Here is a 15415-nt window from a genome sequence, read left to right on the forward strand (position 1 = left end):
TTCACAACACCCGTGACACGAACAACCAATGCATTCAATACTCAGCTGATGTTGGGATTTTCTCCAAATATATTCCGAAGCTCATCTTTTGTTTTACTCCTGCAGTTGAATGAGATAAAATGAATTGTTAACATTTCTGACTTGTGTTTGATTGTTTTTTTAGCAGTCATGAGACTTTGGACTTCAGGCTTGGACATTCATTTTCTTCCCTTTAATATAATGCAAAACACGTGTTGAATTTTGGCCAATGTAAAAATCATTTTCGAATCTCCTTGCATTGAGTGGAACGAATTAGCAGAGTCGGATGTTAAGGTTGGCCAATCATACTCCGCAATCCTCCACGAACAGTCTGTATCATCAGCAAACACAGAACTCTCTCCACTGTTTTACAGACACACCCAATGTTATCACGTGCTCTGACTCATAGATACACGATCCGGAACTTTTCCGGAACTATTCAAGTCGAAATCATTTTTTACTCTGTATATTTAATTCGCTTACAGCAAACACTTAAAATGTATTGCTGAGATTCACATATTAGGAATGAATAGCTTTCATTTCCAATTCCACATCTACTCAATGTTGCTCCTCACTCATAGTAGGATTGAATATTGGACTGTCATACAATGGTCGGAAATTGCAATCCCAGTCATGTCCAATTGCACACCAGACATGGGAAAATGCCTGCAGTGGTTGGAATACAATGTTTTCAGGAGAAGGAACCGTGGAAAGCCACTGTCAATGTTGCCGTTAAAAGGCCACAGGGGCAGAAAAATATTGGCCTACCGAGAAGGTTTTACAAGAACCGTCTTGGTGTAACTGGAAAGAGAGAAAAACTCATCTCTTTGGAGTGAGCTAAACATAAATTCTAATTCTCCAAAGAGAGATCTAGTTCGTATTTATTTAATTTTTAATCGTCCTTAGTATCAATTTCACGGGAGATTTCAGCACCTTCTTCAGTTCCTCTCTAAATTTCCTCTGGATCACTGCATAAACGAATGTGTTTGGACAGGAACTCAAAAACTTCAACATAGTTCCGGTTTCTGTGGCTATATATCCAGGGTTTGTGCGGTCACCTCGGTAATAATTGCTGTTTACCAGTCCAGTCATTGCGAAACTGATGACAGCCGTCAGCCACAACAGTATAAAACTGCCTGATATGCTGAATAATAAAATGATGGATTTTCTTCGGTTCACCATCTCTGGATCACGTTGATTGTCACTTGTAGGATGCAGGAGTTCCCTTCGGGCACTGCTAGCTACTAAAATACGTCTGATTGTTAACGAATTGAACAAGGCAATTAAAGCAAAAGGAACCCAAACGACCCAGGCCGCATGAAACCAAATGTAGGCTTTACCGAGAGATGAAGAGAAAAAAGCTACACGTGACCTGCAGCCCCACTGCACTGTGTTAATTATTTGCTGGGGTTCGAAAGCAAACAAAAATGGAAAGTTCTTTAATAAAATCAGAACAGATAATGTTGCTATAACGGCAGCTGCAGTACTCTCTGTACAATGCCTTATTTTAAACTTCTGGTAGCAAATAACTACAAATCGGTCAAATGTGAAGGAGACAGTAAACCAAACAGATAAATCGAGGTTGACAGCAGTCATGTATAGAATAAACTTACACACGGGAGTGTGGAACAGAAAGGAAAGTGGAAAGTTAGAACTGAAAATATGGTACAATACTACATTGATGATCATGACTAGTAGATCCGCTGTTGCCATGGCCACCATGTAAACAGAGATACAATTAGAAAGGCCACAGTTTCTTCGGGATAGAATCACAATTGTCATCAAGTTCACTGTCAGAAAGAGAGAGGACATACATTACATAGGAACAAAGGAAATAGGAGCAAGAGTAGGCCATTTGGGCCCTCGAGACTGCTCCGCCATTTAACTAGATCATGGCTGACTTTCCCACACTATCCCCATATGCCTTGATATCTTAAATATTTAGAAATCGATCGATCTCTGTCTTGTGCATACTCAATGACTGAGTATCCACAACGTCTGTGGATGAGAATTCCAAAGCATCACCACCCTCTGAGTGATGATGTTGCTCGTCATCTCAGTCCTCAATGACGGACCTCTTATTGCGAGACTATGTTCCCTGGTTCTAGAACCCCAGCCAGGGACAACACCCTTCCTACATCAAACTTTTTGAGCCCTGTAAGGATTTTGCATGCTTCAATGAGATCACCTCTCCTTCTTCAAACTTCGAGAGAAAATAGACCCATTCTCCCCAATCTCTCCTCACAGGACAATCTCGCCTTCCCAGGAATCAGTCTGGTAAGCCTTCGTTGCACTCTGTCCATGACAAGTATATCCTTTCTTAGGTAAGGAGATCATAAATGTACACAATAATCCAGGTGCGGTCTCACCAAGGCTCGCTACAATTGCAGCAAGACTTCTTTACACCTGTACTCAAATCCTCTTCCAATGCAGGCCAACATGCCATTTGCCATCCGACTTGCTTGCTGCACCTGCATGTTAGGTTTCAGTCACTTTCTGAGCAAGGATACCCAGGTGCCTTTGGACATTAACGCTTCCCTAACACATATCTCATCATTTAAGAAATACGTTGCACTTCTTTTTTTTCCTAGCAAAGTGGTTACGTTCACATCTTGTCCACACTATATTCATCTGCTATGTTCTTGTCCACTCACTTAGTCTTTCTAAATCTCCTCCTCACAACTTACATTCCCACCTAGTTTTGCGTCCAGCAGACCCCCCACATCCAAATCATTTATATAGATTGTGAATAGCTGGGCCTCAAACACTGATCCCTCCAGTACCCCAGTAGTCACGACCTGCTAACCTAAGGATGACCTGTTTATTACAGCTCTCCCTTTTATGTCCGTTATCCGATTCTCAATCCATGCCAGTATATTACCCACAATCCCAGGTGCTCGAATTGTGCTTACTAACCTCTTGGTTGGGACCTTATCGAACGCCTTTTGAAAATCCAAATACACCGCATCCACTTGTCCCCACCTTATCTAGTCTGCTCGATACATCCTCAAAAATCTCCACCAGGTTTGCAAAACATGATTTCCCTTTCATAAATCCATGTTGATTCTGTCCAATCTTACCATAATATTCTATGTTTCCAGTTATCACATCCACTATGATAGATTCTAGCATTTCCCCACTATTGATATCAAGCTAACGAGTCTGTTGTTCCCCTTTTTCTCTTTCCCTCCTTTCTTAAATAGTTGTGTTACATTTGCTACCTTTTAATTTTCAGGAACCACTCCTGCATCTATAGAATTTTGGAAGATGATCACCAATTCCTTCACCATGCCTACAACAACCTGATGTAACACTCTGGGATGTAGATCATCAGGTCCAGAGGAGTTATGAACTTTCAGTCGCATTAATTTCTCCACTAGTACTTTTTTTTAACTAATGCTAATTCATTTAAGTTCCTCATTCTTGCTAGCCCCTTGATTCTTTAGTATTTCTGGGATGTTATTTGTATCTTCCTCTGTGAAGACAGACACAAAGTACTAGTTTAATTTATCTGCCTGTAATGGACCCACATTTGTCTCTGCTGATCTTTTCCTTTTTACATATCCATGGAAGCTTTTACAATGTGTTTTTATGTTTCTTGCGAGTTTGCTTTCATATTAAATTTTCTCTTTTTAACTGTTTCTTAGTCCTCTTTTGCTGAATTCTAAAATGCTCGAAATCCTCAGTCTTACTATCTTTTTTTGGCAACTTTATAAGCGTCTTCCTTTGATCGAGTAAAATATTTAACTTCTTATGTTAGCTATGGCTGGATGACTTTTCCTTCTGCTTTGGTACCTCAAAGGAATGTACATTTGTTGTAAACCATGCATTAATTCTTTAAATGGTAGCTATTACCTGTCTACCATCATACCTTTTGTTTTAGATTCCAACTGTAACTTCTTCTTCTTCAGCAGACCCTCGGGAACAGGGATGACTTTCTTCCACTCCAGGGTTGTGGGTCCTCAGCTGACTGAATAGTTCAACCCTATCTTCCAGGTCCCGAGGTTCATTTTGAGAGGGCAGAAGATGCTTGTGCGTGGGCTCTTTTAACATGGGGTGGCCGGTACACATCTACTACCACACCGTCCAAGCGAAGCAAGGTCTTTATCCTGCAGCAGGGATGGCCGAGATGATTGGAGACAAGGCTCTGCTACACAAACGGACACGTACACATGGCCGGCATGTCTAGCTGGTGAGCCCGGATGCAGGCCCTGTTGATCTGCGTCAGGATGTTCTTGAAGGGACAACTGAAAGCCTGCTCCAAGGTTTCCCATGACAAGAGCTCCCCAGGACCCCTCATGGAGCTGGCAGGAATAGGTAACACAGCCATTTGACCCCTCATACATTCGATATCATTTGTGTTTAGATTTTAACACCTTAGTTTCGTATTAAACAGCATCACTTTCAACCTTAAATTCAAATTCTTCATATTAAGGTCACTCTTCCTTTAAAGGCTGCTTTAAAACGAGATTATTATTCAGCACATTCTCATTGCACAGTACCAGATCCAAAAGAAAGCCCATTTTCCGGTTTGTTTCGCAACGTACTTTACTTGAAAATCATCCCATATTTATTCCAGGAATTCGTCCTCCTCAGCATTGGCTGTAATGAGGTTTACCCAGTCTGAATGCAGAGTGAAGGTTCCCATGATTAGTTTACTACCCTTGTTACATACACCTCCAGTTTCCTGATTGATACAGAGCCCTACATTACCACTATTGATTGGTGGTTTATAAACAACTCCTATCAATGTTTTCTGCCCCGTTTGATTCTTAGCTCCACCCAAACTGATTCTCCAACTTGATATTTCGATCTAAGGTCTTCTTTCACTAATGTTCTGATTTCATCCTTTATTAACAATGCTACACCACCTCCTTTTCCTTTGCTGCCTATACTTTCTAAATGTCAAATACACTTGCTAATTCTGTTCCCAGTCTTGGTTCCCCAGGAGGCACGTCTACCTAATGGCAATTAGATCATCCCAGTTTACTGCTATTTGTGCCATAAATTCATCTACCTTGTTGCGAATGCTGTGTGAATTCAGACAGAGTATCTGTAATTCTGTCTTTGCTATAATGTTCATAAACTGCAGCCTTTTAATAATGTTGCAGTGTCTCTTTGAAATCTATACAAAATTATACATACCTAAGCCAACATGCAGCATCAGCAGAGAGACAGTAAACAACAAATAACAACAAACTGGTTACAGTGACTCACCTGGAACAGCAACAGCTGCGAGAATTGGGTAGTAAATATCCTTTATCACCAGAATAGCTGGTTGCCCCATTTTATGAGAATAGATTAAATCTGAAACAGCTGAATGACTCTGACTGGTGCAGGCTGAGACAATGGAAGGGAGCTTATATTCATACACATATCAATCCTTCATGCAGCCAATCAGGTTCACGATTATCATTAGCTACATTCATTTAACAAATGCACTCAGCTGAATTGTTTTTGTTTTGTTGTGTGATACGTCAGATTAAGAGAACAATAACATTGTTATTGGGCAGTTTAAAGAAACACAATTAAAACAATACTCACACAGTCATAATCACGGAAATATACCTGACAATCAATGTCCCAGACACCACCTTCATCATTCCTGCAAATATCCTGTCCCACTAGAGATGGTGGCACAGTGGTATACTGTCAGAGCGAGTTGCCCTGAGAGTCCTCAACATTGACTCCAGACCGCATGAAATTGCATGACAGCATCTAAAACATGGGAATGGAAAACTCCTGCTGATTACTACATACTACCCTCCCTCAGCTGATGAATCAGTACTCCTCCATGTTTAACACCACTTAGTAGAAACAATAAGAGTAGAGTGAGCGTAGAACCTATTCTGGGTGGAAACTTTAACGTCCATCATCAAGAGTAGCTCGATAGCACCACTACTGACCGAACTGGCAGAGTCCTTAGGGAGAAATCTTCCAGACTAAGCATGTGGCAGGTGGTGAGAAAACCATCAAGATAGAAAACCCGACTAGATATTATGCTCATCAACCTACCTGCTGCAGATGCATCTGACCATGACAGTAATGATAAGAGTGACCACCTCGCAATCCTTATGACAATAATGTCCTGTCCTCACACTGTGGTTCTCCTCCATTGTGTCGTGTGGCACTACCACAGTGCCAAATAAGATAGATTCTGAACATAATAATAAAAGCAAAATACTGCGGATGCTGGAAATCTGAAATAAAAACAACAAATGCTGGAACCACTCAGCAGGTCTGGCAGCATCTGTGAAAAGAGAAGCAGAGTTAACGTTTCAGGTCAGTGACCCTTCTTCGGAACTGAAAAATATTAGAAAAGTCACAGGTTATATGTAGGTGAGGTGGGGGTGGGGCAAGAGATAACAAAGGAGGTCGAGATTGGACCAGGCCACATAGCTGACCAAAAGGTCACAGAGCAAAGGCAAACAATATTTTAATGGTGTGTTGAAAGACAAAGCATTAGTACAGATTAGGTATTAATACACTGAATATTGAACAGCAGCAAGTGCAAACCTGAAAAAAAAACAGTGGGTAAGCAAATTGAACAAGCTAAGATGAAATGAAATAAATGCAAAAAAAGATTGTAAAAAAAAGGAAGAAAAAATAACTAAAAATGAAAGTAAAATGGGAGCTGTCATGCTCTGAAATTATTGAACTCAATGTTCAGTCCGGCAGGCTGTAGTGTGCCTAATCGGTAGATGAGATGCTGTTCCTCGAGCTTGCGTTGATGTTCACTGGAACACTGCAGCAATCCCAGGACAGAGATGTGAGCATGAGAGCAGGGGGTGGTGTTGAAATGGCAAGCAACCGGAAGCTCAGGGTCCTGCTTGCGGACTGAGCGGAGATGTTCCGCAAAGCGGTCACCCAGTCTGCGCTTGGTCTCCCCAATGTAGAGGAGACCACACTGTGAGCAGCGAATACAGTATACTACATTGAAAGAAGTACAAGTAAATCGCTGCTTCACTTGTTAACGTTTCGGATCAGCGACCCTTCTTCGGAACCATACCTGGCAGCTGAACATACCTGAACATACCTGGCAGCTCAAAACTGAGCATCCATGTGCGCTGGAAGCCATCAGCAGCAGCAGAATTGGATTCAACCACAATCTTTAATCTCCTGATATGGCATAAACCTCAGTCGTCCATTATCAAACCAAGGGATCGACAATGGTTCAATAAAGAGCACAGGAGAGCATGCTAGGGGACGCATTAGGCATACATAAAAATGAGGTTTCAACCTAGTGAAGCTACAATACACGACATGCCAACAGTGGATGCAGGATGCAATATACAGAGCGAAGAGATCCCACAGCCAATGGATCATATCAGTCTGAATGGTGGTGGGCAATTACACAACAAAGTGGTGGAGGAGGCTACACAAATATCCTCATCCTCAATGATGAGGAGCCCAGCACATTAGTGCAAAAGACAGGTCTGAAGCATTTGCGACCATTTCAGCCAGAAGTGCCAACTGGATGATCCATCTCAGCCTCCTCCTGAGGTTCCCAGCATCACAGATACTAGTCTTCAGTCAGTTCATTTTATTCCATGTGATATGAAGGAACGGCTGAAGGTGTTGGATACTGCAAAGGCTATTGGGCCTGACAACATGCCACCTGCAGGAATGAAGATTTGTGCTGCAGAATTAGCTGTGCCCCTCGCCAATATGTTCCGGTACAGCTATATCACTGTGGAAAATTTCCCAGGTATATCGTGTCCACAAAAAGCAGAATAAATCCAATCCAGCCAGTTAACACCCCATCAGTCTTATCTCGAGTATCAGCAAAGTGATGGAAGGTGTGATTGACAGTTCTATCAAGCGCCTCTTAAACAGCAACAACCTGCTCATAGACAGTCGTTTTGTATTCCTCCAGAGCCGCTCAGCTCCTAACTTCATTACATTCTCGCTGGAAACATGGACAAAAAAGCTGAACTCGCGGTGAAGTGAGAGGGGTTGTCGCTGGAGGCTGCATTTTACAAGGTGTGGAATCAAGGAGGCCAAGCCAAAATGGTGTCAATGGGAAGAAAGGGGAAAACTTTCCACTGGTTGCAGTCATACCTAGCACAAAGGAAGATGGTTGTGGTTGTTGGAAGTCAATCATCTCAGTTCCAGGACATTGCTGCAGGAGTTCCTCAGGGTATTATCCTAGGCCCAACCATCTTCAGCTGCTACATTAATGACCTACCTCGCCAACATAATGTCTGAAATATGGATGTCCGCTAATGATTGTACGATTTTCATCACATTTGCAGTTCCTCAGATATTGATACAATCCATTTCGATTTGCAGCAAGACATGAACAACATTCAGGCATGGTCTGATCAGTAGCAGGTAACATTCACGCCACACAATTACCAGGCAATGTCAGCTTCCAGCAAGAGAGGCTAAACATCTCTGCTTGACATTCAATGGTGGTACCAATACTGAATCCCTCTTTATCGATATCCTGGGGTTACCATTGATCAGAAACTAAGCTGGACGAGCCAGCTAAGTATTGTGGCTACAAGTGCAGATCAGAGGCTAGGCATTCTGCAGAGTGTAACTCACCTTGTGGTCCCTCATAGCCGGTCCATCATCTCAAAGGCACTAGTCAGAAGTGATCTAATTCTACTTGCGTGATAACACTTGCCTGAAATAATGTTACTCCAACAGAACTCAGGGAGTTCGATACCATTCAGTGCAAAAAACCCACACAATCGGCATCGCATCCTCCACATTCAACATTCAATCCCTCCACCGCTTACATACATTGACAGCATTGTGTACCATAAACAAGATACACTGCAGCAACTAACACACCTCTTTCGACAGCACATTCTAAACCACCTTGCAGTACAAGGGTAGCAGAAGCATGGGAAAATCACCATCTGGAAGTTTTCCTCCAAGACACACATCATCCTGATTTGGCATTGATCTCCGTTCCTTCTCGGTCGCTGGATCAAAAACGTCCCCCCTTCACAGCACCATTGGTTTATCTGCACCAGGTGGACTGCATCAGTTCAAAAAGGCAGTATCACCACTTTCTCAAGGGCAGTTAGGGTTGGGCAACAAATGGTAGCCTTGCCCACAACACATGAAGCAAATAAAAATCGATCAATTGTCCCGGAGAATTATATAAAGGGAAAAGGAATTGGAGCTCCTACACTGTGCAAAAGACTTCTTTCTAATCCGAAATGTAAAAGGTCCAATAAGGAGTCAATGTAGTAATCGAGATGAAGCCAAATCAGATAAAGGAAGTAAAAGTGTAGGAAGGATTGGGCAATAGGTAAGGAATAACTCTCCTCATCTGCACTTCTCCGCCGAACAGTCTCAGAGAAGGTACAGCACGGGTTAGATACAGAGCAAAGCTCCGTTTAAACTGTCGCTGGGGTGTAGGATTAACCCGGGGTCACTCAGGCTCGTGCCCGGCTCAGGCTCAAGACTCACCTGCCTCTGTCACTGAGACGCTCCTAAATCACTTGCCTTAATGTAAGTGGATGCCGGGTTTGGGAGCAGGATAGGCACACGGGGTAAGGACAACAGCTCATGTGGAGGATAAGCATCAGTAATCCCTCAGAGATCAGAACAGACCAGTGAGACTCAGAAAAGTAAACTTGTGCTGAATTTGTGAGTCTTGCATTGTGGAATGCTTTAGAATTTGATGAGAATGTTGACCCATTGAAATCTTGTCCTAATGGGATGAATAGATACTATATGACTTTATTACAACTGTAAGGTACCGTGTGTACTGTAAATATGGACTGAAATGACTGAATTAACAATGTAACTGATCAATTTTCGGCTTAATACTATGACGACAGCTAGAGTTATAGAGTAATACAGCACAGAAACAGGCCCTTCGGCCCATTGTGTCCGGACCGACATTACTCTGTATCTAATCCATGCTGTACCTCTCTGGCGAACGTTGATGGGAGAGTACAAACAGTGAGGTCTGGGACCAGTGCCCTCATGGGGAGGACTTAAAGGTGCCTCCTAATTGACTAGTTAGCAATATTAGTGCTCCATGGATGAAAGGGGCAGTGGCTGAGTGGATACGATATTGGCTAAGAGAGTGGACAATGGTTGTTACAGACTGGAGGGAGGTATACAGTGGAGGTTCATATTAGGACCATTGCTCTTTTTGATATATACTAATGAATTGGACTTGGGTTTACAGGGCATAACTTCAGTGTTTGTGTCATCTGCAATGTAATAAGCAGAGAAGCCAGTAGTAGCAGACTTCAGGAGGATAGAGGCAGTCTGCTGAAATGAAACACACAAGAACAAAATAATTAGGAGCAGGAGTAGGCCATTCGGCCCCTCGATCCTGCTGCGCCATTCAGTGGCTGATCTGATTGTGATCTCAACTCCACTTTCCTGTCTGCCCCTCATAAACCTTTACTCCCTTGTTGATCAAAAATCTATTTAACTCAGCCTTGAATATATTCAATGATCCAGCCTCCACTGCTCTCTGGGGAAGAGAATTCCACAGACGAATGACGCTCTGAGAGAAAAACATTTCTCCTCATCTCAGTCTTCAATGGGCGAGCCCTAATTTTAAACTGTGTCCCATCGTTCTAGACTCCCCAACAAGGGAAAGCATCCTCTCAGTACCACCCTATCAAGTCCCCTCAGGACCTGAGATGTTTCAATAAGATCACCTCTCATTTTTCCAAACTCTGGTGGGTATAGACCCAACCTGTTCAACCTTTCCTCATAAGATAACCCCTTCATCCCAGGAATCAGTCGAGTTAAACTTCTCTGAACTGCTTCTCAAGCAATTATATCCTTGCTTAAGGAAGGAGACCAAAACAGTCCACAGTACTCCAGATGTGCTCTAACTAAGGTCTTGTACAGCTGTAGCATCACTTCATTACTTTTATATTCTATCCTCCTTGCAATAAACAGCACCATTCCATTTGCCTTCTAATCATTCGTTGTACCTGCATAGTAACATTTAGTGATTCACTTACTAGGGCACCCAGATCCCTCTGTCCCGTAGAGTTCTGCAGTCTTTCTCCATTTAAATAATATGCTGCTATTTAGTCTTCCTGACACATTAGATTCCACCTGCCTAATGTTTGCCCATTCTCTTAACCAATCAAAATCTCTTTTTAGACTCATTATGCCCTATTGACAGCTTTCTTTCCAACCTAACTTTGGACAGACACATGGCAGGTTAACTTCCATGCTGAGAAATGTGAAGTGATGGATTTTGGAAGGAAGACTGGGAGAGGCAATGTAAACTAAATGGTACAATGTTAAAATGGGTGCAGGAACAGAGAGGGCTTACACATACAGGAGCTGACAGTGTCTCTCTCTATCTCTCTCTGTCAAATAATCTCTCTTTCACGCTCCCCCTCACACTGTCTCTCTCTTTCTTTCTCTCCTTTGCCCTCACCCAGTCTCTCTCTCTGTCTCCCTCACCCTGTATCTCTCTCTTTCTCCCTCACCCTGTCTCTCTCACCCTCTCTCTCCCTCACCCTGTCACTCTAACTCTCTCCCTCTCTCCCCCTCAACCCATCTCTTTCTCTCCCTCCCTCACCCTGTCTCACTCTCTCTATCTCTATCTATCTCTCCCTGTCTCTATCTCCATCACCCTGTCTCTCTCTCTCTCTCTTTTCACCTTCTCTCTCTCCCTCACCTTGCCGCTCTCTCTCCTTCACCTTCTCTCTCTCTCTGTCTCTCCCTCGATCCCTTACCCTGTCTCTCGGTATTACGGTAAAATTAGCACCGATAGTATTAGCGTAAAATCGCCCCCAGTAACATTAGAATATGGACACCACCAGTTATTCTAAGGAAGAATCACAACCTTTAACGCTAGTTCTGGTATTGACTTTACTCTCACAATACTGGTGGTGATTCTAAGTTAACATATCTGGTAGTGACCTTATTGTAACATTACTGAATTACTTAATATTTCTGTAGAAGTGCTAACAGTGAAGGCAGTAACACAACAAACCTCAGTAATATTAGAGCAGGGTCGCTGTCTAAAAATATTCGTGCAGGTTCATCCTCAGTAATGCAAGGGTAAATTCACCAGCGATGTTGTTAGTGCCAGGAATGGCACCATTAATGTCAGATTCGGGTCACCACCCATAATGATAGAGTAGTGTGATCACCCATAATGTTTGATAGTTACCACCATTAACGACAGGGTTGGGTAGCCACGAGTAATATTAGAGAAGGGGAGCTGCAATGCAGATAAACTCCCAAAGCAAGTGGTTTGCAACTGGCACATATCAATGGAATGAAGCGGTGCAGAATATTCCTTTTGAGTACTGAATGCCTTTTGGAACTTGTACATTTGTTAACTGCCAAAAATGATTGTTGGTGACTGTCCAACATTATTGCTCTTGAACGTCCTGTAACACGTCTGGTTATGATTCTACGCTAACATTGCTGGATGTGATTCTGGTCTAACATTGCACTATCAGTGCCTCAGCCCATCCTCAGCTGATCACTTCTTCTTTGCTGGAGAATTGATTCTCCTTAAAGAGTTTAAAATCTTCATTCCTTCAGTAGTGAGAATGTATAGATAACATAAAAGTTTTCAAAGCTAGGCACGCAGCAGAAATTGATGATGATTTTGCGCTTGGGAACAACACAACCTCTTTTGTCCGTCATGTTGGACCTTGTCTTTTGAACCATCTGCTGTCCCTTCTGGCGAAGGTAATCCTCAGTTACAGCTATTGAGGGAGTTCCAGGATCTGGTCCAATTACACAAACTTCCATGCGAAATAGGCAGTCAAAACTCCCTATCTGTTTTCACAGATGAAGACTGGCCACTTGAATGAGAGAAGGTAAGCACGAACATTTCTAGAAATAAAAGTAACATTTTGTTCCATATCTATTTGCAGCAAACAAAACAATCTGCTTGCTGCCATTGGATGGGCAAAAGCTCCCGCTGGCACTTTTGGATGAGAGGGATACCTTTAGTTCTGTCTTGTTCCTCCCAGATCCTCCTCAACGACAATGGCGCCCACGGCCTGTCTTGTTACACCTCAGTGGCCACCATCTTTATGAGTGCCGTGGAAATAAATTCAACTGATCAACTTTTAATCGGGCAGGATTAAAATATTGAAAGGACCGACTGAAAGAAAGATTATTTATAGTTTTAAAACTAATATATTTTTAAAGAGGCAGTATGTTACCAGGTTTGAAACTTTTACCCCAACTGGTTGCTGGTTGCAACATTAAATTTAATCAAGTTTCAGCATCAACTCATTAAAGTCTGCGAGAAAGGGTTAAATTAGGGTTAGGGTTAGGTTTTGGATTAGGAGACGTGGGTTAGATTTGTAGTTTGGATTAGACTTTGGGTTACAGTTAGCATTATGGCTAGGGTTAGGGGTAGGATGACATTTAGGGTTAGGGCTAGAGTTTGAACGGTTGTTGCATTAATGGGTAGTGTTATGATCTTTCAGTTCTTTTTTTGGGGGGGGGGGGGGTGGTGTGTGGAAGCTGTGTCCCTTTAAGTTTGAAAAGGGAGCAGTACTGCTTTAAGGCAGCAAGCTCTGGAGAACTGCATCAAATAATGCATTTTCGTTGCCCCTAGATACAGCCAATCAGAGACTGTGAGTCAAAGAGTGCATTCTCGTTGTCCGGGAGAGAGCCATTCAGGACCAGAGATCGAGAGATACATTCGTACACTTTAACTTTGAACAGGCTTGTACTGGAAACAAACTGCTCTAACTCAGAGAAACAGACAGACAGCTGTTTGTTAACACCTGAAAGGAGATCTCTCAGATATTTAAAACGAAGGAAGAGAATTTAGCCTGTGTATTTATTATTCTTTCTTAAAAATTGCAAAACTTCAAGCCAAAACAATAATTTAAACTGATGGAATGGAAGTTAAACTATGACAACTGTTTATCCCTCAAAGATTCTAAAGCCAGATTGATTCATTAAGAAGTATTTGCAAGTTGTTAAATGTTGAAATTCATTGCTGGGGAAGGAAAGCATCAATTTCAAATTCTGAGTTAGACGATGGACTGATCTACTGTTGAAGAATCTTTTTTCACCCATCAGACGGCTGTGAGGATTTCAAGCAACATTGAACTGTTCCACATCCGGCAGAAGTGTAAATTTGCAAGGACTCTAATTTTCTTTCTATTTTAAATGTTGTTTATATCTTAGCCGTGTTTAAGAATTTAGTTTTTTTCCCTTCTAATTAAACAGTTAATTTGTTGATTTGAAGACACCTGGCTAGGTTAACCTCATTCGGGGGTTAATAGATGGGACAATTTGGCTGGGTATTTCTTTAAATTGGAAAGATTAAATGTTATGTTTGGTGAACAGAGGAGAGACGGGATTGAATTAACAGTGTGTTTCACCAACCACAATCAGAATCGTACATTTTGATTGGGGGCTTTGAGAGGAGCGGTTGGTTGTGACAGTAGGGTAAGGGTTGCAGTTAGGTTTTGGGTTACGTTTGTGTTAGAATTATTTATAGTGTTAGGGCTAGGTTTAAGTTTATGGTTCCAGTCAGGTTTAGTGTTAGGTTTGGGGATAAGGTTCGCGTTCCATTTAAGGTTAGGTTACGTTTAGGGTTACATTTAGAGTTAGGGTTAGGGCTACAATGGCATTTAAGATTACTGTTACAGACAGGGTTAGGTTTAGGTTTAGAGATAGTGTTAGGGTTGGCAAAGAGAGACAATAAACGGGCCTGATAGGAGCATGGAGACAGCGAGAGTGAGAAAGGAAGACAAGCACCTTTATGATAATAGAACATCTCAAGACATTTCCCAGGAGCATTGCAAAATTTGTCAGGAAGCCACATAAGGAAATATGAGCACAGTGCCCAAAATCTTGAACAAAAAGTTTCCTTATACGTATTTTCTGAAAGGAGGAGAGAGTGATCGTTCGAGAGGCTAAGGGTGGGAATTCCAGAGGGAACTGAATGAACTGCCGCCACCAATGGAGAAAATTAAATCTGGGATGTGAAAGAGGCCAGTATTAGAGGAACGTAGAGACCTCGGATGTTTGTAAAAGCTGTAGGAGGTTACAGAAATAGAAAGGGTTGTCAGGGCTGGAGGTGTTTACAGAGATGGAGAGGGAAGTAGGGCTTGAGGAGATTGCAGAAATGAAGAGGAGTGAGGTCAGGGAGGGATTTGAAAGCCAAATGGAAATTTTAAAAGTGAAGCATAGCTTGCCTTGGAACGAATTTACATCAGCGAGCAGGACTTGGATGACCTCAAGTTTATTGAGGGCTGTATATGAGAGGTCATCCAGGAGTGCGTTGGAATAGTCATGTGTGCAGGCAACAAAGTCATTGTTGCGGGTTTCACCAACAGATGAACTGAGGCAGGGAGGGAGTTGCATAATTTTCCAGAGTTGGAAATAAGCAGCCTTAATGATGGCAAGGATATGCTTTCGGAAGCTGATCCTATGGTCACATATGACACCAAGGTTGTGA

General features: G+C 42.3%; 1 protein-coding gene across 1 annotated transcript; it reads right to left on the reverse strand.

Moving 5' to 3' along the window:
- Nucleotides 1-903: 903 nt before the first annotated feature.
- Nucleotides 904-5305, reverse strand: LOC137345125 (probable G-protein coupled receptor 139). The gene is made up of 2 exons (XM_068008593.1): nucleotides 5236-5305; nucleotides 904-1808 (listed from the first exon to the last, which is right to left on the reverse strand). Exons 1-2 carry the CDS (start codon nucleotides 5303-5305, stop codon nucleotides 904-906), a joined length of 975 nt encoding a protein of 324 aa, XP_067864694.1.
- Nucleotides 5306-15415: the final 10110 nt, after the last annotated feature.

This window comes from Heterodontus francisci, chromosome 28, assembly GCF_036365525.1.
Source record: "Heterodontus francisci isolate sHetFra1 chromosome 28, sHetFra1.hap1, whole genome shotgun sequence".
NCBI classification, from domain to species: Eukaryota; Metazoa; Chordata; class Chondrichthyes; order Heterodontiformes; family Heterodontidae; genus Heterodontus; species Heterodontus francisci.

Coding starts and splice junctions, on each gene's coding strand:
- LOC137345125 (XM_068008593.1), bottom strand. CDS start 5,305: ATGGGGCAACCAGCTATTCTGGTGATAAAGGATATTTACTACCCAATT. Junction 1,809..5,235: donor CGCAGCTGTTGCTGTTCCAG/GTGAGTCACTGT, acceptor TCTTTCTGACAG/TGAACTTGATGACAATTGTG.